The following is a 27249-nucleotide window of genomic DNA, read 5'->3' as shown; positions in this document are numbered from 1 at the left end:
TCGGGGAGAGCGCGGGGGACGGGGCGGCGGCCGGCGGGCAGGCGGCGTGCCCCGGCCCTCAAAGCCTCCTTTCTTCCCTCGCTCTCGGAAGCCGGCCCCGGGAGAGCCGGGAGGGGGCGCAGCTCGCCGTCCCCGCCGGCCGGTCCGGGCGCTCCCTCCCTCCGCCGCCAACCCCACCCCGAGAAGCGCACAAAGAGCGGCGGGGCGGCGGGCGCNGTATTTGGCTGGCCCGGCTGCAGTTTCAGGGCCAGTTGGACGAAGTGCTGCCCAAGGGGGATCGAACTGCAGGCGCGCGCGCGCGCGAGGAGCGATGCGGGCGGGCCTATGCCTTTGTGTCTCCTGCGCTCCCGCGCAGGTGGGCAACCCGCGCCAGGAGCCACTTTGCCCGTGCGCGCACCAGGACCTCGAGTCCCGCTTTCCGAGCCCGAGGGCTCGGACCGCCCTTTTGGGCAGACAATAGACTCTTTTCCTAGTGGCACCGTGGGCTCTAGGGGTGCTTTATTTGGGGACGCTAACGGGACTTTCTCAGGACCGCTCTCTTAGAGCCGGGCCGCTGGCATCAGAGTTGGACGCGTTTTCTTTTCTCCATCAGGCGAGGGAGGAGGGCTGGGGACAGACTGTCCTCGGCCGATAGGTACGCGCAAGTGTCCCGAGCCTGCCGGTCCCGCATTAGACAACAAAGAGAGGCGTTAGCGGCGGCGGGGGAGGGGCGCGGCCGGGAGGAGGACGGGGCGGGCTGCGGCGAGCGCGGGGGTGGGGGGCGCTCGCTCTCGGCTCGCCCTGACCGCGGCCTCCGCCCGCCCCCGGCCCGGCGCGCGCCAATCGCCTCCCCCAGCGATAGTGTCAGTAGCATTGTAGTGTCAGCTCCCGCCGGTGACGTTGCGCCTCCCTCGTCCCCCTCCGGAGCCGTCTGGCTGCAGAGGCTCAGTCAAGAGGCGGGGAGGAGAGGAGGAAAAAGCGCTGAGTGAGGGCGGGCGGGCGGGAGGGAGTGGAGGAGCCGGGGAGGGGCTCCTTAAAGAAACGCTGCTGTCGCTCGCCTGCTCGCTTCTCGCTCGGCATTGTGGCCAGCCAGCCGGGCACTCGGGGGGCACGCGCGGCTGCCGCTCGAGCTTTGCCCCCACCCCACCCGCCGGCAGATCTGGGGTGGGGACTCAGGCTGGGGCTCGTGCAGCCACTGCCCGGCGCGGACCGCACGGAGCGACCCACTCCTCCCGGCGCCGAGAAAGGAGCAACGGAGCCCTCTGCAGCCGGCCGGCCTCCCCGCCCCTGACCACTCGCTTCCCGGCTGCCTTTGTGGCCGCAGCTTCTCGCCGCCGAGCCCAGGGCCGGCGGGGGCGCGGCGCGCACGGCGGAGCGATGCCCAGCTCCCTGTTTGCAGACCTGGAGCGCAACGGCAGCGGCGGCGGAGGGGGAGGCGGCGGTGGCGGCGGCGGCGGCGGCGGGGGAGAGACCCTGGATGACCAAAGAGCCCTGCAGCTCGCGCTCGATCAGCTCTCCCTGCTGGGGCTGGACAGTGACGAGGGCGCCTCTCTGTACGACAGTGAGCCGCGCAAGAAGAGCGTGAACATGACCGAGTGCGTGCCGGTGCCCAGTTCCGAGCATGTCGCCGAGATCGTGGGGCGGCAAGGTGGGTCCGGCAGAGATGGGGAGCTGGAGGGGAGAGGGTCTCGGGCCACCGCCCCGCGGGGAGGGCGCGAGAGGGCTCGGGATCCGCGGCGCCCGCGAGCCTTGAGGAGAGAGGAAGAGCCGCGCGATGGGCCGGCGCCCCAGACAAAGAAAGTGCAGGCAGGCTGTCTCCCGGAGCCGCGCCGCTACCGCGGCGGGATGCACTTTATCCTGCTAAAATCACTGCCTTCTCCCCTAGCGCCCCCCACCCAGCCTACCCCGGGAAATAGAATTTAAATATAAGATGCTGGGGGGAGGGGGCCTTTGATCGGTCCTTTGGGAGGGGGAGGAGGAGGAGTGAGCATCGGATGGGAGGAGGATTCTGGATTTCTGCAAAGCGGAATGGAGCCCAGAGGAGGAACAATGGGTCCCGGGACTGCCCCCCCTTCCCATCAGTCCCCCAGTTCTGGGGGGATCGCGGCTCCGGCCCTCTTCCCTGAACCCCTTCGCCGCGTCTTCAGGGCGGACGGCGCGCCCCGCTGGATCCTAGCGGCATCTCCCCAGCTGACTTTTTCTGGGATTCTCGGGTTTGCTCGGGACGACTGCAGTTACTGGGGGAGGGCTGAGCAGCCAATGGGCTGTTCCTCGAGCGCCTCGCGGGTGGAACCCGCTTCCCAGCCCGTGGCGTGGCCCAGGGTCAGTGAGGGAGCCGCCCCCTTTCCGCCCAAAGCGTGTCCTGCCATCCCGCAGCCCTGGACGCGGGCGGTCCCAGGTCTCCGCGGTTACCCCGGGATAATGGGCGTGTCTGTCTCTCTCCCCCACTCCCTCCCCTGCACCCTGGCTCCCAGGTTGTAAAATCAAAGCGCTGCGGGCGAAGACCAATACTTACATCAAGACCCCGGTTCGCGGGGAGGAGCCTGTCTTTGTTGTGACGGGCAGGAAGGAGGATGTGGCCATGGCTCGGAGGGAGATCATCTCTGCCGCGGAGCACTTCTCCATGATCCGCGCCTCGCGGAATAAGAACACGGCACTCAACGGCGCAGTGCCCGGGCCGCCCAACCTGCCTGGACAGACCACCATCCAGGTGCGGGTGCCCTATCGCGTGGTGGGGCTCGTGGTGGGGCCCAAGGGCGCCACGATCAAGCGCATCCAACAACAGACGCACACGTACATCGTGACGCCCAGCCGCGACAAGGAGCCGGTGTTCGAGGTGACAGGCATGCCTGAGAACGTGGACCGAGCTCGCGAGGAGATCGAGGCGCACATTGCCCTGCGCACCGGCGGTATCATTGAGCTCACGGATGAGAACGACTTCCACGCCAACGGCACGGATGTGGGCTTTGATCTGCATCACGGGTCCGGCGGGTCCGGCCCAGGCAGCCTCTGGAGCAAGCCCACCCCCAGCATCACGCCCACCCCCGGCCGCAAGCCCTTCTCTAGCTACCGCAACGACAGCTCCAGCTCGCTTGGCAGCGCCTCCACAGACTCATACTTCGGCGGGGGGACCAGCGGCAGCACAGCCGCCACCCCGCGCCTGGCGGACTACAGCCCCCCCAGCCCCGCGCTCAGCTTTGCCCACAACGGAAACAACAACAACAACGGCAACGGATACACCTACACGTCGGGGGAAGCTTCGGTGCCTTCCCCCGACGGCTGTCCTGAGCTACAGCCCACCTTCGACCCGGCTCCCGCTCCCCCGCCTGGGGCGCCACTGCTCTGGGCTCAGTTCGAGCGCTCCCCTGGAGGCGGACCTGCAGCGCCGGTGTCCTCTTCGTGCTCTTCCTCCGCATCTTCGTCCGCCTCGTCCTCCTCGGTGGTCTTTCCCGGGGGCGGCGCCAGCGCGCCCTCCAATGCCAACCTGGGGCTGCTGGTGCACCGCCGGCTGCACCCGGGCGCCAGCTGCCCGCGCCTGTCCCCGCCCTTGCACATGGCGCCGGGGGCGGGCGAGCACCACCTGGCTCGCCGGGTGCGCAGCGACCCGGGCGGAGGGGGCCTGACCTACGCCGCCTATGCCAACGGGCTGGGGGCGCAGCTGCCGGGCCTGCAGCCGTCGGACACCTCGGGCTCCTCGTCGTCCTCCAGCTCCTCCTCCAGCTCCTCCTCCTCCTCGTCGGGCTTGCGGCGAAAGGGCAGCCGCGACTGCTCCGTGTGCTTCGAGAGCGAAGTGATCGCCGCACTGGTGCCCTGCGGCCACAACCTCTTCTGCATGGAGTGCGCCAACCGCATCTGCGAGAAGAGCGAGCCCGAGTGCCCGGTCTGCCACACCGCGGTCACTCAGGCCATCCGCATCTTTTCCTGAAGGCAGCGCGCGCTTGCGCGCACCCCACGGGGGGCCGGGGGGGGCCCCTCAGCTCCAGCCCCAGCAGCCCCCCAGCCCGCCCCGCGCCAGCCCGCCGCCTAGGTGCCCCACCTTCTCCTCCCCCACCCCTGCTCACACTCTGAGATCCGAGAGGAGCTTGGAAAGCTGTAGTATCCGCTCGTTTTTTAAAATTTAATTTTTAAACAAAGGAACTTGCCAGGATATCTGCATCAAGAGTACTATAGCCTGGGAAACCCCCGAAACCACCTGAAATGCATGCTCTATAAATAATAGGAACGGCGACATTCTAGTAATGATAGTTTTTACACTGTACTTAATAGGAAGCTTCCAAAAGAAGAAAACCCCACAAGTTTTCCATTTTCTTAAAGTAGGAAAAAAAAATGAACAATAATTATTATGATGAAGATGATAATAGTGCTTATGGGATGTGTGGACTGTTTTAGTGTGTTCCCCTTTGTGGCTGGGTTCCTACGATGCTTATTATAGAACACGGTGGATCCTTTTTGAATGTTGTAGAAGGGTCAGGAGTTCCTGTGAAACCAGGATACTGCAGCTTTATAAAAGTTAAACAAACTGTAACATATCTCTTATATATTAAAAACGTTTAAAAGTTTTAAAGAGAAATTGCATTAATACAGATTGAAGTATTTTATTCTTTTTTGACTTGAAAAATTATATTTCATATTGCAAAGATGTTTACAAGTATTTTAATTTAAGTTCAGTGAACTTTTTTGTAGCTGGGTTAAATCTTTTTATTTTAGTATGGCCTTATGGCAAAGAACACTGTATTATTTTAATAACCACACAATCGTGACGGAATTACAAAACCATAAAATGTGTAATGTTTTGAACAGTATTCTGTTGGGATGGAGATTTTATAGGTTCAGACAAATCTTCTAGAAATGCTTCACCCAGCATATTTTCTATTCAGTGATATAAAGCATATTTTATTCTATATTATTACAAAAAAAAAACGGAAATGTATAAACATGTCAAAAGGAACAACATGTTGATGCTTTCTAACATTTGTATAAATAGAATTCAGTGCAAGCTACAAAACTTCTGTTGGGCCACTATAGTTTTAGTATTTCTATTTTAATACATTTGTTTACCACTCGTTTATGTATATGTAGGTGACGTTACTTGAGCTTAAATGTACTTTACTGAGCAAAGTTTAAAAAACAAAGTATATTTTATTTTATGATAAAGGGCCTTTAACCTCATGGTCAAATACTAATATTATATTTGCTGAGACAAGATTTGAAATTGTATCAAGAGTTTTATTTTTCTGACAGTTAAAGTTCTACATAATAAAGGGAAAACTTAAGTAATGGTGCTATTCATTTTTTAAGTATTTCTACATAAATAAAACATTGAAGAAAATCCATCTTGTGTGGTGAGTTGATTTTGTTTTTTGTTTCAAGCCCCTTGGGGTCCACCTGCGTATATCACTCTTGAGTGACGAGTGAGAAGGTATACGTTCCGGGCATATGGTGTCGGTATTTTTTCAATAGAATGGGCTTTCAGGATAGGCCAAGTTGTGTTGAGCTGGACATATAGGCCGTTGGTAACAGTATTTTTTAAAAATTGCAATTTCCTACTGAATCAGGGCTTGCTTCTCCCTGAGACACAGTGGGCACAGTGCCTAGGGCCCAGGGTACCTTGGGGGGGTGCAGGAAAATGTTTAATTTATTTTAAAATTAGAAGAAAGAAAACCCAAAGGAAATGAAATTATTCAAAGGAAATGTTTTAATTTTCAGGTCCATAAGAACCTATTAATTAAAATTTGCCTGAAACACTGAGAGAGAATATTGCCTGAAACACTAAGAGAATAAAATATTAAGGTATTTAAAGTTATATCAAAAATCAATTCAATATCGATGTTATTACGCAGGCACAAGCCCACAAAAGCAAAAGTGCCTGGGGTCCAGCAAAGTTAGAATCCCACCCAGCGTGGCCCCTTAAGGGTAGAGGGGGCCTAAGGGCTGTGCCTACTGTTGTAAGTTTCCACCGAGGGCCCTTCCTTGGGGGGAAGCCATGCGGTGACAGTTTCTGCTTGCCTAGGACCTAGCTGGATTTCAGGACGGGTCTTAAGAGGCTTCTGCTGGGAGGGCAGGCTAATTGCTGATGACAGGCTGAGGGTGTTAACTGTTTGTTGTTGTTTGAGAAAACTTTCTGTTTGCTTTTGGCAGGCTGCACCTGCTCCCTGGCTGTGGGGTTTTGTCAAGCGATGGAGCCACGTGCTTTCACTTGACCTGAACTCTTGTCTTCTAGAGAGTATTTAGAAATGACCAGAGCATGCCACTGAATTTCCAGCAAACTTTCCAGCTGAGCTGCCCCTGGAGAACAGCGTCTGCCCAGAATGTGGCAGCCTTTTGTTTTAACCCATGCTGATGCGTAACATTTAGCAGGTGAGTCCAAACAGTGGACTACAGCCTACATTGGTGGTGGTTCCTCTTCTCCTTTTGTATTAATTTTTGTTTGTCCAGAAATTTAGTCACATCGTAGCTCCTGATTTGTTTGGTTTAAATGCTGCCGTGTAAAGGCAGGAGGCTGGAATTTGGGGTGGGAAGGGAAAAAGGAGTGGCCCACCTTGGGAAATTTCTGGCATCATCTGCAACTCTGGAACGTTCCCAGACGGTGTTTACCCCCTTTCTTCTCCCTCAAGGACTGGAGGTTGGCCGAGGCCCTGGCAAGCAGCGATACTGTAGTCCAATTCCACCTTTCCTGTTAGCTGTTCAGAAATGCCTAGAACAGAACCAAGATTCCTTTTACACTCTTCTTTAGCAACGGAGCTTCGCTTTTCTGCTTTAGCAGAATGAGTAAAGAGAAGGCAAGCAAAAAAACAAAAGCGTTGACTCGAGTTTCTCATGGGCTCTTAACACTGAGAGATATTTTGTGGTCCATATGCTGCTTTGGGAAAAAAAAAATCCGATCTTGAGGCTGCCGACATCCCCTTGGATGGCCTATATTTCTTTGCGGTGAGAGGTTCCCTTTGTTGACATGAAGTTTTGGGATGTATTATTAATAAATGTTGGTTTCTTAGGAGAAAGAGCTTTCTCTCTTTTAAACCATTGGTTTTCTCCGCAGGGCAGGCCCTTGTCACCAGCACAGGATGTGGAAATTGCTAGTGGCATTGGATGGCATTAGCTTTTAATCCAAGGCACGCCTTCTGTCCCATTCCCCGGATCCCCCAAATGACAACGGTGGAGGAGGCCACTGGCTGTGCAGGTGACAGCCCTCCAGCTGGAGAGGTGAGAGATCCCATATTCATGCCCTGAGACTGCCAGGCCCTTCCCTTTCTGCTTTTATACCCCTCCGAAATCTTTCTGCAGCAACAAAATGCTGGGAACGGACTCCCCTCCCCCCCGCCCTCATTTCCTCACGTGCAGGAGTAGTTAGTAGTACTCGGCGGGGGGTGATTTTGCACCCTCCCAATTCTAGGCAGTCTCTGGGGACATTTGTGGGTATGACAATGGGGGTGGGTGTTCCTGGCGTCTAGGGGGGGTAGCCAGGGATGTTCTTAAACATCCTGCAAGGCACAGCAAGGAATTCTGCCCGCCAGGGTTTAAGAAACCCCGATGTAGGCAAAGAAAATGTATCTTCCCTGCTGTTTATTCCCTGCCTTGAAATCGGTGATGTTTTTCTGATGTTTAAATGCATAAAGATTGACCCTCAGCCACGTTCTGGGATTATCTACTCCGGAGGGTTTCTCCGGTGGTATCAGGAATACGGTGGGAGAGGCGACAGCTGATGCCTATGCATGGGGGGTGGGCGGCAGAATTAAAGAACTCCTCTATTCACCAAGGAGGGGTAGATTGCACCCGATTGATGATGACACTGCTTCCGTGGAATGTTCCTAGCACTTTCTCTCCCGGTCTCCCCCATGCTCCTCACCACAGCCGCGCACCACTGACATTTTCCTGGGCCTATTTGTGGTGAAATGCAAATACTCAAAATGCGGTCCCTGCACAGACACAAACCTGGGTTTTCTCGCTCCGGCGTGTGCCCTTTCTGCCTTGTCAGGCTGAGATCATTCTGTGGTGAGTTCTGAGGACGGACCTATTTTCTGGGCCCCCTTCTCCTGCTCCAGTTGGCCCTTGGGGAAAGCGTCATTATCGTCAGTGGCTTTCAGAGATGAGGTGAGCCAGAGCCTTGACCTCTTAAGCCTTATCTTTCCATGAAGTGTGAACAAAGTTGCCCCCTCTCAAGGGGGTCTGGAGCCTGCAGGCCAGGGCGGGGCTGGTAGTAGCTGTCCTTAAAGCTTAATGGGGACAAGGTAGCTTGGGAAGAAGTGGCCTTTGTATTGGCTTCGATCACTCTCACCTTCAGAAGGTCATTTGCGTGTCAGCTGGGGAACAAGGGCCCTTCTAATGCTGAGCATCGCCCACTGCTTGCCTTCCTCTCTCCCCCAATCCAGTCGAAACCTGACCTTGCCCCCACCGGTGATGCTTAAAGGCTCTCCCCCGCTGTTAAGGCCCCCCTACTCTCCAGAAAGGGGAAGGTGGGGTGGGTGGGGCGGGTGGGGCAAGTCAAGCATCCCCTATGTGATTGCAACAGTTGACTGAGCCGTCTTGTGCCCACCCAGCCCAACGGGGTGGGTAGGAGTGAAACCATTTCAAAGACAAGGAGACTGAGCTGTTGAGAAGTTAAATGACCTACCTAAGGCCACGCAGTCGGTAAACACTGGACTAGGATTCCACCCTGGGCCTATCTGAATCCAAAGCTCCTATCTTCACCGCTTCAGAAACATGGCTTTTACAGGAGGTAATGTCAGAAGAAGCGAGTCCTCATTCATCACACAACAGTCAAGCATGGGGATGATGGTTCCTTCTTGCTGAGAAGTGTAATTGATGTGAGAGACGGAGCAAGGGCCTGGTTGCTATCACGACTCCAGGCCATGCGCCCGTGCTGCTGAGGGGTACCAAGGACACGAATAGCGCCAGGTGCGCATGAGGACCTTTCTGTGACATATTCTCCAAAGCCTTGTGGTCTCTCGGCTGTTTTGTGATCGAACAGTGAACATTAAGAATTCTGTAACATATTCTTCCCAGGTACACCAAAAAATATACATTTGTTGAGGATAAAATGAGTACAGAATACTCTGAAAAAAAAAAAAAGCTCCATAAAAATGTCGCCTGAACAAATTTAGGCAGTGACGAAAAATGCCAAACCCCTGACTGAAAAGTAAACTGTAATTGCTTGTTTGGTCTCCAGAATGCAAAGCTCGCTGTTTTCTCGCATTGGCTTCCTTGTCTGGGGGCGTTCATGGGGACTTGTAGGATCCCAGCCTCGCCTGACCGGGTATGAGAGGTGGGGCGCCACTCACCCCATGAGTCTGGAGTGTCTGTTCCATCCGGAGCACGTGTCTTCACGGGGGGGGGATGTGTGTGGGTGGAACAAATGGCAGGTGTGTAACTCAGTTTGCTCATCTGGGGAAGAGAGATGGCTCACTTCCTTCTGGAAGGATCAGACATGCCGAGCCCCTCTTTTGGGCTTTAGGGCGCCTTCTACCCCCTTCCATGGCAGCACAATTATGCGTTGACTTGTCTTTCTGCCGCACAAGGCTGAGTATGCCTCCAGGTTTGGGAGTCTCGTCCTTCCATCTCTGAGCCCCCAACACCCGACACAGAGCCCACAAGCGTACTCCGTACACATTCAGAAAATTAGTGAGAAAAGGCTGTTTTACTTGAAATAACCTACATGCCCATCAACAGGGGATTTGTTTATTAAGTTCTATAACTTGTGCATAGTGGAATTCTCCACGTTATAATAAGCGGGAAGATCACCTTGATATCTGTTAAAGGCGAAATGCAAAAGATAGGCTTTTTGAGAAAGCAAAGTTTTGTGTGCATAGAAAAGTTTCCAAGCCTATCATGATAGGCAGCCTTCCAGCCGACCCTCAGTGATCCCCACCTCCCGATGGTCACCCCCGGGTAGTCGCTCCCCTTGAGTGATGGTGGAACTTTGTGACTTGCTTCTAATGAAGAGACTATGGCACAAGAGACGGAATGTGACTTCTGAAGTTAGGTATAGAAGGACTGTGGCTTCTGTGCAGGCTCCGATTTCTCAAATGGTTCATTCCAGATAGAGCCGCGTCCTGAGGCAGCCCTGAGAGGCAGGTCCGCGGGGTGAGAAACCGAGGGGCAGTCTCTGTGTGGCCACGAGGAGCTGGGGTTCTCGGCCCAGGAGCCTGTCAGGAATTGAGACCAGCCTACAACCATGAGAACGAGCTTGGAAGCAGAGACTCCCTAGCTGAATCTTGAGATGAGACCACAGCTCTGGCCAGCACATCAACTGAAACCTGGCGGAGACCTTGACAGAGGTTCCCGGTTAAGCCAAACCCTGATTCCTGAACCACAGAAACTGTGAGACAACAAATGCATTTTGTGTTAAGTGTCCAAGTTTTTTGGCAATTTGTTATGCGGAAATCCAGGACTATACAGATATGCAGTTAACTGTTGAACAGTGGTCATCCTTGGGGATGAGATGGCTATTTGGGGGCGATGACAGAGCACCGGCTCTGGCACTATCTGTGACTTGGGAAAATTACTAACCTTCTCTATGCCTCAGTTTTATCATCTATGAAATGGGGATGATAAGAGTAATGGTATTACTATTAAAGTGTTGCTCTGAGGAGCATTTAGGATAACGTGTGGCTTACGGAAGGCTATCTATCACTATCTGTTAATCCATTTGTTTGCTATATGGATTTTTTTTTTCATTTTATATCCTCATGACCTTTGGGGTTTTTTCAACCATATAATTATATTATTTTCATAGGTCAAAAAGAATGTGAAAAATTCAAAGTAGGATGCATGAGTGGTGGTAGTCAGTTTTGCCTAGGCGGAATCTTCTATATAGGAGCATTTTGATGGACAATGTATCTTTAAAAGTGATACAATGCCATTATTTTATTTTGTGCAGGAGACATTACACTTTTTAAAATGCTTTTACTTAAATGACCTCACGGCAATCCCCTGAGGAGGTGGCTAAAGTGGATATTGTGATTGTCCTCCTTTCACAGCCCAGGAAACAGAGTTTAAATGCCTTGCCCAACAGGGAGTCATGGGTGAAGTGGAGACTAGAGATTTCTGGAAACCAAGATCTTTCTAACTGTGCCCTGTGCAGATATGTAGAAAACTGCTTTTACAGAAAATTCAGAAGTGACTTCAAGGTGTTATGAGTACATTTAATATACCGCTTACTGAAAATATCTCACCCTACCGCCCAGGGATTTAGAGTCCAGTAAAACCCATTTCTCATTAAAACCATGATGGCATTGCCGTAACGTTCCTTTATAACCCAGGAGGTACTTCGACAGCAGTGCATGGCTCTGCAAGACAATTATCGCTGGGAAGCTCTCTATAAGCAGGACTCTGATATTTGGGGTCGCTTTTCACAGCCACACCTATATGGGGGACCTCCCAGATGGGTTCATTCATCCACACTTCCTGCTTTGTAAACTGCTTTGTCCCCTGAGATGCCTACATGAGAGGAACCTGGAAAAGTTGCATAAAATAAAAATTCCCAGATCTACCCCTTGAAAGTCAATACCTGTGGGAGGAGCCTGGGAATCTGCATTTGAACAAAGTCCATCCATCCATCAGAAGGGGGTGGTTAGTTAAAGATGTAAATATATACCTTGGACAACCCTGCAGGTGGCCGTGGAAAAGAAGGAAGGCTTTTACTTTGTACTGGTATTAAACAATCTCCAATATGTATTGTTAATAGAAAAAATTAAGATGCATTATCATCTATATAGTAAACTACATTTTTATTAAAATTGGTTGTGGAGACATACAGGCAGGTCTGATCGTGTATATACAGAATATACCTCTGAGGAGGGAGGCTGGGGGTCAGGGGTCGGGCTGGGGAGAGGCTTACCTTTTGCTGTGTATCCTTTTGTAGTGTTTGTGTCTTTTTAAACAATAAGTATTACCCATTCTAAAATATTTTTCTTTAGTTGATGATGTGTCAGTGTTGGTTCATTGACTGTAAGAAATGCACTACACCGATGTGGGATATCGATGGTGGAGAGGCTATGTGTGGGGGGCGGGGGGGAGGCGGTATGCGAAAACTCTCCAGACTTTTTCTTCTTTAAAGAATTTATTTTTCAAGTCATCTCTACAACCAATGTGGGGCTCAAACTCACAACCCCGAGATCGAGAATCGTGAGCCAGCCAGGCGCCCCTAACTCTCTGCACTTTCTTGCTAAGTTTTGCTGTGAACCTAAAATTATTCGAAGGAGTAATCTATGAATTAAAGAACATTGTGAAGTGCTAGGCATAGTAAGCCCGTATATGAATGACCGTAAAGCTGGAGTGATGGACTGAGAGACTGATGAGGTAACAGCTCCTGAGATTCTGACGGGAAGCCAGGTTTGGGAACCACGGGGCTGGGTGAGGTCCAGGGACCCCTCCAGGGAGGGCTCCTGTTGAACTGAACAGGTCATTTGTAGATGGTAGAGGGCCCAGAAGGCCTGGTTGAGAGTTTTGGGGTGTGTCCTGCAGGCATTCAGGGGATACGGTTTTCATATTGCTTTCCGGTAACCATGAGCCGGATGGACTGGGACGGAGCCAGGATAGGCCGGGGGCGCTGGTGAGGAGCCAGGGCCCTGATCCTGGAGGAGGCAGATGGCTCAGTGTGAGAGCTGCGAAGAGCATCTGGGATAACCAGAGGAGAGGAGAGACTTTGAAAGGGCCTTGCAAACATGTTCCACGGAGTCATGTGAAATCGCTGATGTTGGGCCTTCTGGAGCCCCAGCAATGCCAATTTCATATGGTTCCACCTCGTAGAGCGGACAGTGTGGTGGCAGAGGGGACCCCCGGGAGTGTAGGGAGCGACAGGGTGATGTGGGGACTTGAAGTCTCAGGGGCTGGGTCATTGTTAGTCAACACAGAGGAATGAAGATGTTTGAGGGGTGAGTGAATGGAGGGCCATAGAGTTTTGGAGCAAATGCTTTTGCTTACTGTTTCCTGCATACATCTCATGTTTTTACATATTTGAGCCTTTGCCTGCACCTTCCCCTCTGCCTAAGAAATGCGTTATTTTAAAAAACACAGATCCAAGTGGAAGTGTGGTGAGGCAGAGAAAGGAAGGCCCACGGGAAGAGGGTTTATGCGCTCATGGCGGTGGGGAGAGGTTCTTGAGGACTTGAAAGGTAGAGAGAAGCCTTTACGTGGGATGTGGGTATGTGGTTGGGAATGGGTCTTTGGACAGAGCGGCTCCCTCAGGAACACGCTATTTTAGGAAGATGAAAGTGCTGGTCGCAAGCAGGACGGGAAAGAGAGATCAGTGACCCCAGATGGAGGAGGTGAGGAGGTGAGGGTCCCAGGCCAGGGCAACTGCAGCCGGATTGGGAAGGAGGGGAGTGAGATGAGGGGCTCCCGGGCATAGCAGGATCTCGGTGCAAGAAGGGAGCTTAAATGTAGTCTTGCTGAAACACTATCTCCCCCAATGCTGGAGTTGCCTCGTCCACCCACCGTTTCCTTGAAGAGTTTTGCGGCCACGGAAGTCACCCGTCTTGAGCCTCTGGTCAGGTCCACCTGTGAGAAAGCTGGTCTTTGCCCGCAGCCAAAAGCCGGAACTTCACCCGGCAGCTTTCGCTTTATAGATCAAGTCCAATTTCTCTTTTGCCTGACAGCCAGCCCACCAGAGATTTGCAGATCCTGACCATGACACCCGGAATCTTCTCACGTCCACGCTACCCAGCTCGAGGGCTTTGGATCTGCAGGAAATCTGTCTTTGGGCCCGCTCGTCTTTAGCTCCAGTGACTCAGAGCAGGGACACCTCCTCCCATTCGTTTGCTTTCGGCCTGGTCGTGCTGCCGGCACATTCTCAGGTCAGTGCTCACACAGACTGTCCAAGCTCCATCACACCTGCTGCTGGCGTGTGGCCAGACGTGGCAAGGACTGGACACACTCCCCCAGGAGAGTCTCATCATGGGCTCTGGCCACTGGCCAGCTGGGAGGTGTCGGTCGGGCGTGTTGTTTTTCCGAACACCTTAGGCCTTACTGGGGAGGAGTGGGGCAGGGGTTAGAAACCGTAAGTGGATGGGGGTCCAGAAGACGCTGTTGAGCGCTTTTCTTTGGAGACCACTTGATTAGAGCGCCTGAGTGGCTCAGTCGGTTAAGCCTCTGACTCTTGATTTCGATGCAGGCCATGACCTCAGGGTCATGAGCTCAGTCCCCACATAGGGCACTGCGCTCAGTGTGGAGCCTGGCTTGGGACTCTCTCTCCCCCTCTCCTCTGCATGCCCCTCTCCCCTGTCTGCACTCACTCTCTCCTTCTCTGTTATATAAAAAAAAAAAGGAACCACTTCATTGATGTATGATTGACATAAAACGTGGTACATATGCACTTATTTTTTTTTATTTTAATGTTTTTTTATTATATTATGTCACCATACAGTACATCCCTGGTTTCTGATGTAAAGTTCGATGATTCGTTAGTTGCGTATAACACCCAGTGCACCATGCAATACGTGCCCTCCTTACTACCCATCACCAGTCTATCCCATTCCCCCACCCCTCTCCCCTCTGAGGCCCTCAGTTTGTTTCTCAGAGTCCATAGTCTCTCATGTTTCATTCCCCCTTCTGATTACCCCCCTTTCTTTATCCCTTTCCTCCCCTACCGATCATCCTAGTTCTTATGTTCCATAGATGAGAGAAATCATATGATAATTGTCTTTCTCTGTTTGACTTATTTCACTTAGCATCATCTCCTCCAGTGCCGTCCATGTTGCAGCAAATGTTGAGAACTCGTTCTTTCTGATAGCTGAGTAATATTCCATTGTATATATGGATTTATATACATTTTTACATACAAATTTAATGTATTTAGTTCAGTGAGTTTGGGGATAAGCGTATACCTGTGAAACCATCACCACCATTAAGACCATAAACATATCCATCACCTCCCAAAGTTTCCTCCTGCCTCTATTACTATTATTATTAGTATAGTATTGGTGGTAGTTGTAAGAACACAATATAAAACTCGTGCACAGTGGAAGTATGTGATGCGGCCTTGCTAGCTAATGGCACTCTGCTCTACAGTGTATCTCCAGAACTTGTTTCTCTTGTGTAACTGAACTCTTGTACCCTTGACCATCCCCTCCCCATCTCTCCTTCCCTCTACCCCCTTCTAATCACTGTTCTACTCTCTGCTTCTATGAGTTGGACTATTTCAGGGTGCACCTATACGTGAGATCACGCAGTTTTTGTCCTCCTGGGTCTGGCTTCCATCACTTGGCACAATGTTCCCCAGTCCCGGCCGTTTTGTTGCAGGTGACAGGATGTCCTCCTTTTATAAGGCTGAGTACTATTCCTTATGTACAAAGACACGACATTTCCTTTATCCGGTCACCTGTCGTTGGACACGGAGGTTGTTCTGTGTCTGGACTATCGTGAGGGGGCTGCAGGGACTGGGGGTACAGGGGCTGCACACCACTACCTGACGTTTCTCACGGAGTCGCCTGCTCCGGCCAGAGACCACGTGAGATGGGCGCGCGGGTCTCCCTCCACCAGCTTAGCCTCCTCTCCCTTCCTTCTCTGCCATGGTCCTGGTACTCTCCGTAGGGGTGTCCTCTCGCGAGGGTTCCAGCTCCATCCTAGAGGACCGATGCGAAGTTCTTTTTCTAGCAATTTTCTGGCTCTTTCTCCTAGCAGTTCTTTTTCTCTTCTCAAATGATAAACTTTTACTTATTCATTTTAATTCCAGCATAATTAACATACAGCGTCGTATTCGGTTCAGGTGTACACACTTCCATACATCAGCCTGTGCTCGTCACAGATGCCTTCCCTCATCCCCATCACCTGCTTCCCCCATCCCCCCGCCTCCCCTCTGGTCACCAGCAGTGTGTTCTCTAGGGTTAAGAATCTGTTTCTTGGATTGTCTCTTTTTTCCTTTGCTTGTTTGTTTTGTTTCTTAAATTCCACATGTGAGTGAAATCAAATGGTATTTGTCTTTCTCTGACTGACTTGTTTCACTTCACATCATACTCTCTACCTCCATCCATATTGTTGCAAATGCAAGATTTCATTTTTTTCTATGGCTGAATAATATTCCATTGTGTATATACCACATCTTCTCCATGCATTCATCAGTTGATGGGCACCTGGGCTGCTTCCATAGTTTGGCTATTATAGATAATGCTGCTATAAACATTGGGGTGCGTGTATCCCTTTGAGTAAGTGTTTTTGTATTTTGGGGAAATACCCAATAGTGTGATTGCTGGATCATAGGGTAGTTCTATTTTTAACTTTTTGAGGAAACTCCACACTGTTTTCTGCAGTGGCTGCACCAGTGTGCATTCCCACCAACAGTGCAGGAGTGTTCCCCTTTCTCTACATCCTCGCCAACACCTGTTGTTTCTTGTGTTGTTGATTCTAGCCATTCTGACAGGTGTGAGGTGGGATCTCATTGTCGTTTTCATTTGCATTTCCCTGATGATGAGTGATGTTGAGATCTTTTCATGTGTCTGTTGGCCATCTGGATGTCTTCTTTGGAGAAGCGTTTATGTGTGTCTTCTGCCCATTTATTAATTGGATTATTTGCTTTTTGGGTGTTAACTTTTGTAAGTTCTATATATATTTTGGATACTAACCCTTTATTGGATCTGTCATTTGCACATATCTTCTCCCATCCTGTAGGTTGCCTTGTAGTTTTATTGGTTGTTTCCTTCGTCATGCAGAAGCTTCAAGTCCTAGCGGTTCTAACACCTCCTCCCCACGGGAGGCACATTTGCACTGTGCTGTCGGAGAGAGTGTAAGCTTGTCTGAGTCTACGGAGAGGGGCACCCACAAGACAACCAGATCTTTCTCCTATTGACAGCTTCCCAAGGCATAATGTCTGGGTGTGATTTTACTAATATATACATGTTATATGTTTAACAAAAAAAACTGTGGCAAAATATACATAGCCCAAAACTTACCATTTTAATCATTTTTTAATGTCCAGTTCAGTGGCATTAAGCGCATTCACACTGTTATGCAAACATCACTGCTGTCCATGCCCAGAACTTTTTCATCTGCCCAAATGGAAACTCCTTATTACTTCCCTTGCCCGCTGCTGGTAACCACGCTATGGTCACTATGAAGTCCGCTATTCTAGGTCATGTCCCTCTTTTAGATATATTTTTGTTTATCACAGAATTCCTTCCCACCAGGGGAGGGCAGACAGGAAAAAAGCCCTTCTGGGAAAAAGCAGCTTTCGTGCGTGGCTGTGCCTAGTCATATTCTGACTGTGCTGAGAAATCAGACCTTGCCCACCTCTACTCGCAGGCTCACCGGAGAGCTCAGGAGAGCCCCGGGGAAGGGCTACCTCTGCTGTGGGTGACTTCAAATAAGGAAAGAACTCTCTTCGGCAGGGACATGGTTTGTGTACGACTGGAACCAATTTGCTTTAGGGTTATCTGATTAGGTATATTTACAAGGTCCATTTCTATCCTTAGGCAAACTATGCATTTGGAAACAAAGCCCAGACAGCCATAGAAAGAGGTGACTGTCTCGGAAGATCCCCATGGGCTTGTTTATTTCATTCAGGTTCGTGTGTGTGTGTGTGTGTGTGTGTGTGTGTGTGTGTGTGTGTAGCTTAAAAATGTTTCCCAGCTTTCTTCTGAATGTGTTTTTTACGTAATTGTTCTAACCAACGAATATACAGTTAGATTATTTGAAAACCTCTGTTGTTGATTTATACACATACTAATAGGAAACAGGTACATACATTCTGTTTATAGGAATGTGTACATTTCTGAGCCTTCATTGAGTCCATTTTTTTGAAATTCAGTTTAGAAATTCTACAACATTTCGGGTGAAACGTTCATCACCTGCTTTAAGCTTACTACAGAGAATCAGTGTTTGTTTGTTTTTTTAAATAAAAATCTTGTGTTTCTGAGCATTTATTTATCTAGTCAAAGGCTGAAGATTTTTAAGAAGTGTACAAGTATAGCTCCTAAAAATTGGCCTGGAGGTTTTCTGAAGTAAGGTTAAACTGTGGAAGCCAAAGAAGAAACAATTTAACACTTTAGAAGAGAACCCAAAGATGGGAAGGGAGATTAAGCACGCAAATGTACGAGATGCAAATAATCAACAGATAATAACTACGAGGAAGGGCGAGAACTAGGAAGCAGGTGTTACCGGGGTGAACACTGAAATACAGCATGTTGAAACGAGGTGAAACACATGGAATAAATACCCTAGAGATGCCGCATGATGGAGAAGCTTGGTTTAGACCGTGTTCCAAGTGCGGTAGATAAGAACTGCTCACAGTGTCACACGTGAGCACGTGCATCTAACGAGAGCATGTTTGACCCCCAGACTCACTGAATGTGACATCTCAGAACAAAAAAGCATGGTTAACTCTATCTAGATGACATCTAGGAATAAATAAGTACATTACTATTTTATTGCCATGAGGATCTGCTAAACAGCGTATCTTACACTGGCTCCGGCTTCGTGTTAATTAAGTATCAAAGACCAGCGGTTGTTACCAGGAAGCTTTTAAGATCCATGTATTATTCGTAGGGGTATTTTACATCTTCTCTTGTATGAGCATGAACGTAAGTGTGTTATTGTCATAAAAGCTTAATTTCAAGAGCTCAGTCTTCATTAATATACATTGAGGAGTGCGTGCCAGTTAGATCCCAGCAACCCCACTCCAAAGACAGGATCAAAATGAATGAAAACCTCCAATCTATATTTCCCATTGAGGGAGAAAAACCACCTTCAATTTCACTCAAACATTTATGAGAAGCTTGGGACCGAGGAAGGGGTGAAGGGGGGGATTTTGAATCTCCTGCCTAAACATCTTGCCCTCTGCTTGTAGGTAGGAGCTGCCAAGCAGCTTGCTCTAGAAGAGGGAGTGAGCCAGGCCTTGCAGGTTCTTGGAGGAACTTGGCCATATATTAAATTTGGAAACCAGAATGAAGTCCCTTCCAGGGCAACCCAATTAATCCTCCCTTAATGGTTAGAATATCATCCAAAACCACGTCCAAAGGTAATCAGTCAAACTTAGGAGCTTCTCCAATTAGGGAAGTCTGCGGGGTTTGGCACACAAGACGGGAGGAACGCAAAAACTCATCCCCGTGCAGTGCTTATGGAATCGGGTTCTGATAACTCCGTGGCCATGGGCAGTCCTTACGTGTGGAGCCGTTGGGAGCCAGATGCCCCCATGCGAGAGGAAGGAACTAAGCCCCAGCCTCTTGCTGAGATTTCTGAGAATCCCCCTGGTGGTTCTTGCTGGCTCCTTACGTGTAAGTAGAATTTAGCGGCTATCCCTACAGCTCACTGACCAGTCATCCAGAGCGGGAGATTTTTCTGAACGTTGCATGACAGCCGCTGCTAGCTGAGGTCACGTGTGGGTTGAGTGCTGGGAAGGAGAGGAGCCGGAGGCTATCTGGCCGCATCATAGGGGAATACGACCATTTTCACTAACAGAAAGCCCTCCTGTGTCGCTTTGCCTGGGTTGACAAAGCATCCCACACGGAGTGGCTTAAACAACAAATTCGCCGTCCCAGGTTCTGGAGGTGAGAGGGCAGAAATCAAGGGGTCAGCAGGGCCGGTTCTCTCGGAGGGCCGGGAGGGAAAACCCATTCCAGGCCTCTGTCCTTGGTGTGTCGGTGGCTGCTTTCTCCCGCGTCTCTTCCCATCGTCTTCCCCCTGTGTGTGTCTCTGTGTTCAAATCCGCGCCTTTTAGAAGGACACCAGCCATACTGCCCAGGGGACCCAGCCACTTGATTACCTCTGTAAAGACCCGTGTCTCCCAATCAGGTCACATTCTGAGATACTGGGGGTGAGCACCGCCGCATACGTTTTTTCGGGGGACAGAATTCAGCCTACGAGACTTCCCATAGTGGCTAAAGCCGAGTTTGACCGGATTTACAGCTAGACAGCCCCAGAGGAGGCGGCTCAGGGCTGGTCTGCTGGTTCAGAGACACAACCAGGGACCACTGCTCTGTCTACGGTGTTGCGTGTTTGGTGCCTCAAGGTCCCGAGATGGCTGCTGCCTCTCCAGCCCTCTTTCCTGTCCTTGCATGAAGAGAGGGGGGAAGGCCTAGTGAAGGGGCATCGGGGGCCGTAAAGAGGCACTTCCCCGTGAGCGTCTGCGTCTTCATTCGGGACTCCCTCTCACTAGCCAGAACTGCTCCCGGGGTTGGGAAATCAAGCTTTTAGCTGTGCACAGCGTCATCTTAAACAAAAGGTGAAGTTTGAAGGGGAGGGAATAAATATTGGACAAATGGCAGTAGAACTACTTTAAGAGCTGAGACTGGATGGGCCAGGAATTTGCCAAAGTCAGGGTTAAGGCTGAGGTCGTCAGACAGGTAGTTGAGTAGATCCGCCTGGCCTGACTAAGGCTTGGTTTGTGTCAGGAAACCTGGAAGAGAGGACGAGCAGCCAACCCTCTGAGGATGGAGGGGTTCGAAATAGTCAGCTTGCTGCTCCGTGCCTGGTGGTCTCCTCCGGGAATAGCGCCATTTCCTGTGCTTAACGCTGCGCTCCATGGATGCAGACTGAACGTTCTGACGTGCCACGACTAGACTGGCCGTGGTCAGTGGGAGTCCACGCCATCGGGACCACGTGTGGCCTCTGCCGCTCTGTTCCTGCACCCATGGTGCCAGTTCTGGGGTGGCCAATGACAAAGGCTGACGAAAGCCAACTGGCCGAGTCATTTTGTCTAGCTGGTTGTCTGCCAGCTCCTCCATGGGGGACGCTTTCTGGTGGGCGCTGACGGGTGATAAAATCTCACCACATACTGTGCCCATTTCCCAAGTTCATCTATGCGCCCCTCACTAGTCATTCGGGACCACCCCGAATGTGGTTAAAATGCAGCTGCTGCCTGTTCTGCTTGTGCCCACACCCCAAGCCGACCCAGCAGTGAACCAAGCTTAGACCTTTTCTCCTCCTTCAGTTGGTCCCACGTGAGCTGAGCTAATTGTGGTGGGTGGCTTGGGCATCTGGGCTACCCGTTCATGCACCTTCCTTGTGCCTTTTGGTCCTGTGAGACCCAGTCTTGGATTCGTTGTTTTCAGTTAGTAACGGGCTCCTGAGCCATCTGACTTTATGACTTGGAGAACCCAGCTCGTAACGAGCATCTACGGACACACGTTCTTTTGAGGCTCCATGATCAGACTTTCCGTCTCTACCAGGCCCTAATTATAGATCATGAGCTATTTCCTGAAAGTCATATAAGTCTCTGCTGTAGATGATGGGGCCTCGATTCAGTACCCCAGGGACCTGCTTATGATTTTTCCCATGGGCCTTTGCAATGAACTCCATACCGCATCTTCTGCTAACCCCAGACACTGCCAACATCACACGGTCTGCCAGATTGGCCCATGTGGCAAGACTGCACACAGCTCCTTTCTGCCCCGGGTTGCCCTGGAAGCTGCCAGCCTTCTGTGTCAACCAGTATGTGGACCAGAGCAGTATTTCTAGAGGTGGAGCCCCAAAACGCCGACCTTCCTTCTTCAGCGTAGGCAATGCAAGGTGTAGCAATCTGTGTTTTACTTTGGAGGTAAAATCCCAGTATCTCCCTGGCATCTTGACTCCCAAAAATTTATCAAAGGGACAGGTACCTGAATCTTTGTGGGATTTATTTCCCACCTTTTGAACTGCAGATGTCTTCCCAAGGCCCCCGGAGTGCTCACCAGCTCTGTTCCTCCTGATGGATCAGCACAATGTCGTCAGTGCAGTGGGTCAGAGCCGTGTTCTGTGGGAGGTCCGGGGGCTTCAGATCTCTTCAGACTACCTACTACGGTAGAGAGCAGGAGTGTTAACGTTGCCCTGAGGCAAACTGCAAATTAATACCGTTGTCTGATCCTTAGGAAAGCAAACTGCTTCGGATCTTCTTTTCCGGTTGGAATAGAAAATAATGAATTTGCCGTATCGGTGACAGCATACCTTGTACCGGAAGTTTTATTAATTTGTCCTAGCAAAATGCCACAGTGTGCAGGGCCGACGCAACTGACAGTACTACTTAATTGAGCGTGTGGAAGCAGTTATTCCCTAGGATCCATCTGGTTTTTGGAGGGTCCATACTGGTAAATTAAACTGAGATCCGACAAGGTCTCTAACCCTGTATCCCCAGGATCCTTAAAGATGTCACTAATCTCTGGATTTTTCCCTGGATACCATATTGTTTCTGATGGACTCCTAGGGGAGCAATTTCTGAGGGTGCCACTCCGTCCCCTTCGCCATGACAGCACCGACTTGATAGGCTAAGGACTCAGTGTTGGGGGTGATGGGCAGAAAGCGGCTCCTTGAAGATGTTCACATCGCAATCTCCAGAGACTCTTGTCTATGGGACCTTTATGTGGCAGAAGGGACTTTACGGATGTGATGAAGTGAAGGACCTTGAGAAGGGGAGGTGATCCTAGATTTGTCTGGGTGGACGCAATCTAATCACAGGGGTCTTTATGGGGGAAATGAGGATGCAGGAGAGTTAGCGAAGGAGGACTGACGACAGGAGGGATGCAGTCACTGGCTTTGAAGAAGGAGGAGGGCGTCTTACACCAAGGAATGTGAGTGGTCTCTAAATGCTAAAAAGGGCGAGGAAACAGATTCTTTTCTAGAGCCTTCAGAAGGGACACATCCTTGATGACACCTTGATTTTAGTCCAGTGAGACCTATTTTGGACATCTGACCTCCAGAACGATAAGATAATAAAACTTTGTCATTTTTAAGCTATTTTGTGACAATTTGTTCTAGCAGGAGGGGGTGCACGTGGCCCAGTAATGTGCTCGGGCAGCCCTCCACCCTCCTCCCACTCTCTCTACCTCTCCGGCTTTCCCATCTGCCCCACATTCAGAGGTCAAGAAACTTTCAAGGAAGAAATTCATACTTTTGTTATTTAAAATTTTGCTTCGCGAAGGAGTCCAGAATGTGGAGTTTCTTGTGCAGCACTGTACTCACGCCATCTTCCTGGCCCCTCATCCCCATTGCCCTGCTTTGCCCCACCTTGGTTTCTCCATCCCCTCCTCTGCCTTTCTGTCCTAGGGCTTATCCCCATGCTCCTGTTTCACTATTGTCTCTCCCTTCCTGCTTATTTCCTTGCCTCTTCACCCCCCATACCCCCACTTCCTGCCGCCGCCCACCCTCCCGACACAGCCATGCTCCTGGACGAGGCCACCACGGCCACACACGCACACTGTCCTGACCTCGTCCTCCCTTTGAGTTCCCTGCACCCTGCGTTTGGCTGAGGAGCTGGCTTCTGACTTCCAAGTTTTCAGACACAGCAGATGTCAACGACTTGACTTCACTCTAGAGGTTAATCTGAATTCAAGAATTTTGACTAGAGAGGCAAATGTGTAGAGAAAGGCAATTTCCTCACTCTCCGGTCTGTAGATAACATGCTGTGGCATTGTCAGGGCCAAGGAGAACACTTCTCTATCGGGAAATCTTGTAGAAGCCTTCACGGAAAGATAAGATTCATTTTCGTTCCTTAAATACATTTGCTGATGTAAAATGCCTTACCTTTAACGAGGTCAGTATTTCCTCTGCTTAAACTACGTAATACTCAGGAAAAATCACATGTTCCTCCATTGAGATAAAACTGCATTATGAAGGTCTGGTAAAAACTGTTTTCGAAGTCTCCCAGGACTTCTTCACCCAATAGTCAACAAACAAATGTCCCCAACATGTCCTCTAAAAAAATTGGAGAGACTTAAAAAAAGAAATTGAACGGGCAGGTACTCTACAAATACAAAGTATGCCACAGTGTATACAAATGAGTTATCCTTTCTTTAAGGTGAATACAATTTTTTTCAAGCGTTACTATTATTAGTCTATTTGAAATTACACACTTGATTGGATATTTACCGCCAGACTCAGAACTTGAAATCGGAAAGGGGAAATCTCTGGGATGGGAATGGGAAGAAGTCGATAGGGTTTCAGAGACTGCTAGGCTGGAGAGCACCTTAAGGATCCCTTGATACCAAACCCTGAGGTCCAGGATTCTCGAAGCGGCCACTATTGACATCTTGGGACTGGCCATCTTTGTTGAGGGTGCCGTCCTGGTCCTGTGCCCCATGGGATGTTTAGCGGCATGGCTGGCCTCTGCCCACCACGTGCCAAGAGCATCTCTCCACCCCCATGTGACAACCAAGAATGCCTCCAGACATTGCCAATGTTCCTTGGTGGAGTGTGTGTGTGTGTGTGTGTGTGTGTGTGTGTGTGTAAAAATTGCTCTTTGCCAAGAATTCCTTAGGTTATATATAAGGCAGGGATCCAGAGACCTCATGGTTTCCATTAGTAGAAGAGGAAAGATACTCTTGTCTGGATCCTTTCAAACAAAGAATCCCACCAGGTCTAGGGCAGGCCAGTGGGCTGCTGAAGAGGGATCCCCCTCAAGGCCAACCAGCTGGACCTGTGGGGCATTGGAGAAGCTGGTGGAAAACCTAAAGGAGGAAGCAATTGAATGGGAAACAGAGACTGTGTTTTCCCTGCTGCAGACCCCCCGCTCCCCAACCAAGCCTTTGAGCTTGCAGGACAGATCAGAGTTTGCTCTCCAGTGGACAACATTAACACAAGAGCCCCAGGCAGTTCCAATGGGCCCCTTGCAGCTGAGACAGAACCTGACCCAGGAGAGCTTGTCCCCGTGGTAGCAGAGGAGGACAGACCCCGGGCAGTGACCCCGGCTGGACTGGCTGGTTACTGTCGGCGGCTTCTGTTGCTTGGCTTGCTGCCGCGAGGGAAGAGAAGGCAGAGAGAGAAACATGTCCAGTCCTGCAAGAGCAGTGGGGTGAGCAGATGGCAGCTGCGCAGACTGAAAAAACAGCTGGACAGGATGCAAAAAAGCAGGGGGCGTGCAAGGAGGAAAAGGAAGCCCCTGCTCCTAGACTGAGACGGAGGGTAAGGCTCTTCACTTTCGGAAGAGAAACCAGTGAAGTGGGGTGTTTTTGAGGCTTCTCATCAGAGGCCTTCGAATCATCCCCCCATCCCCCATTCCCAGTGCCCAGCAGGATGGGCCCAGGAGCAGGTGCTCTGACAGGAGGCTCAGAATAGCTGACCTTAGAGGGACACCCATGCCCAGGAGAGGAGAGTGGATCCACAGCCTTATCTGGAAAATGGGGCTCAGCACCTGGTGTGAACCTAGCTATTACGTGGACGAGAGATTTCTGTGGGTCACAGGCGGGTGGGAGAGGCTCCAGGGACATCAGCAGTGTGTGTGTGTGTGTGTGTGTGTGTATGTGTGTGTGTGTGTGTGTGTGTGTGTGTGAGTGACTGAACTTTGACCCAGTTCCCTGCACTACAAAGGCCAAGAACTGCCACCGGGCCACGGGGACATTCTTCTGGGCAGAGCCTATGGGTTTTCCTCCCTTCGTCTAAATACCACCATGCTCCCCTTCCCTCCTAGCCACCCCCAAGTGGGCAGCAGAATCAGGCTCCTGAGATCCATGCAAAGGGTTGAGGAGAGCCCACGATTCGTGAAGAAATTTGAATTTATAGGGACCAAGGCCAATTTGGCTTGAAGGGCATTGTTTTTATAACTTTCACCCATACCCCTGGGGGGAGAAAATCCACTCCCATTTCAATCTCTGACTGGTGCCCCATGCACTGGGAAGGGGCCCTCTAGACTCTTTGCTCAGAGAGATGGTGCTGGACTGGACCGAGAGACTCCTGGTAGGAAGATCTCCGGGGATGAGGTCCGGGGGAGAGACCGTGAATCATCCTGTCCCCATCACCAGCAAGGGAACTGGCAGAGAGAAGGCATCAGCATATGTCTGTAGACTGATCAGATGAATTAGTTAATTAATGGGAGGGTGAATGCCTCTTTGCACATGGGGCTCCTGCCGGGCTCCATCCGGGTTCTCTCGCTGGCTTCCCAAGGCTGCCGGTGCCAGACGAGGGGAAGCAGGCCCTGGGAGGGAGGCTGTCTGCGGTGGTCCTTTGCTTTCAGCTGCAATTCTGATCATCCTCTGGGCACTGAGGCAGAGGTGAGCCCTGGAGGGAGAGGAGCTTACAGACCAGTTCCAGAGACTCACGGACGGGCTCAGCTTGTCACCAAAAAAGCCCAGGGACAGCATATTGAGCAGTAAAGGAAGAGCCTCCCCAGATGACCTCATCAGTCCCGGGGCTCTGCTCTGATGGGGTCATCCCTGGACTGCCCCACAGGGAACCCCAAGGCACTTCTGGGGGAGGAAGGGCTTTTGATGACTGGGTACATTTTGTGGGTTTGGCTGGCTTTGGACATTAAATGGATCCTATTTGCGGCTGCCCTTTTCATTTGGGATGATGGCTTGATCAGTTCTGAGATGTAGTGTCTAGAAAAAAAACCCACTGTGCCTGAAAGAATGGGGGAGAGGAGAGGCTGGCTGAGTGCTGGGGCAAGGGAACCATCTGGAACATAGAGGAAGAGATGGGGACATGTATCCCATCTTGGGTTGGCTCCAACCTAGCAGGTGAGTAAAGAACGCCCCAGCCATCATTGCCAGATGCCCCAGGGAGCTCTGGAGCTTTCCTTGTCAGTGGCCCATTGGGAATGGAATGTGAAGTGGCTTGGGGAGACTGACATCTTGGAAGGCACTGGTTTCGAACGAGGCTGGGAGAAGCGAGCATAAGGAAACCTGGTTTCGGTTTCCTGGGTCACCTGGCTGCTGGTGACTTTGAACTCTTCGGCATGCCAGAGACGCACGCATGGGAGAAGAGGAGGAAGGACATGGAGATGCCTGGAGGTCCCTGAAGATCAAGCAGGAGAGTCCAGAGGCCCAGAAGTGCAGGGGTGGGGATGGGCAAAGGGTGCCTTGGAAACTGAAATAGTCTGGGGAGCCCTTGGCCAGAGTGTCCTTTTCTCCCTGCTGGGACTTGGCCTCCGTCAACCACATCTTCTTTATACATAATCTTGTAAATGTATGCTAAATAAATATAAAAATGATGTATCAATTATTTGTTTATATATGAGAAATAATCTTCTGTTTGTTACTCTGCTGAGATGTGGGAGTTTCTCTGTTCCATCGGTCAAGGCTACCTGACCTAATACAATATTAAAGGGAAAATGTACGTTTTGCCCCTATTCACTGTTGATCCTCTGTTCCTTGGAGAGTCTCCCTCCCTTCTATTCAAGGATGGATCCCAGGTCTTCTCCACAGCCTGGAAGGGGCTTGGAAGCTCATCAGTTGGGGACTCGCGAGGTCTGGCTCACGTGGCCACGGTTCTGGCACTTTCTCCAGGCTGTGTGACTTTACGTTAATTTTCAACCCAGTTTATTCATTTTTCCGACCAGGGTATTAATAAATGACCAGCTTGTTTCACTAGGTAAGTGTTTATAAAACAAATGAGATAAGATTTGTTAGGCTGCTTGCAGACTTTGAGAGCACTGTGCAAGTC

At 50.7% G+C, this 27249-nt stretch overlaps 1 protein-coding gene and 1 long non-coding RNA gene across 2 annotated transcripts; both read left to right on the top strand.

Annotated features, from left to right (window-relative positions):
• The first annotated feature begins 237 nt into the window (after nucleotides 1-237).
• On the top strand, nucleotides 238-5305 carry MEX3B (mex-3 RNA binding family member B). Its single transcript, XM_034667801.1, has 2 exons — nucleotides 238-1627; nucleotides 2454-5305. The coding sequence occupies exons 1-2, from the start codon at nucleotides 1357-1359 to the stop codon at nucleotides 3902-3904; spliced, it is 1722 nt and encodes a 573-aa protein (XP_034523692.1). The 5' UTR covers nucleotides 238-1356; the 3' UTR covers nucleotides 3905-5305.
• Nucleotides 5306-6150: 845 nt separating this feature from the next.
• Nucleotides 6151-13702, top strand: LOC117803683. Its single transcript, XR_004627618.1, has 3 exons — nucleotides 6151-6336; nucleotides 7016-7179; nucleotides 13572-13702. It is a non-coding gene; the product is annotated as an uncharacterized LOC117803683 (long non-coding RNA).
• Nucleotides 13703-27249: the final 13547 nt, after the last annotated feature.

The sequence above is a fragment of the Ailuropoda melanoleuca genome, chromosome 9, assembly GCF_002007445.2.
Source record: "Ailuropoda melanoleuca isolate Jingjing chromosome 9, ASM200744v2, whole genome shotgun sequence".
NCBI classification, from domain to species: domain Eukaryota; kingdom Metazoa; phylum Chordata; class Mammalia; order Carnivora; family Ursidae; genus Ailuropoda; species Ailuropoda melanoleuca.
Note: the sequence above shows the minus strand (reverse complement) of the source record. Positions and strands in the feature narration are given on the sequence as shown.

Coding starts and splice junctions, on each gene's coding strand:
- MEX3B (XM_034667801.1), top strand. CDS start 1,357: ATGCCCAGCTCCCTGTTTGCAGACCTGGAGCGCAACGGCAGCGGCGGC. Junction 1,628..2,453: donor CGAGATCGTGGGGCGGCAAG/GTGGGTCCGGCA, acceptor CCTGGCTCCCAG/GTTGTAAAATCAAAGCGCTG.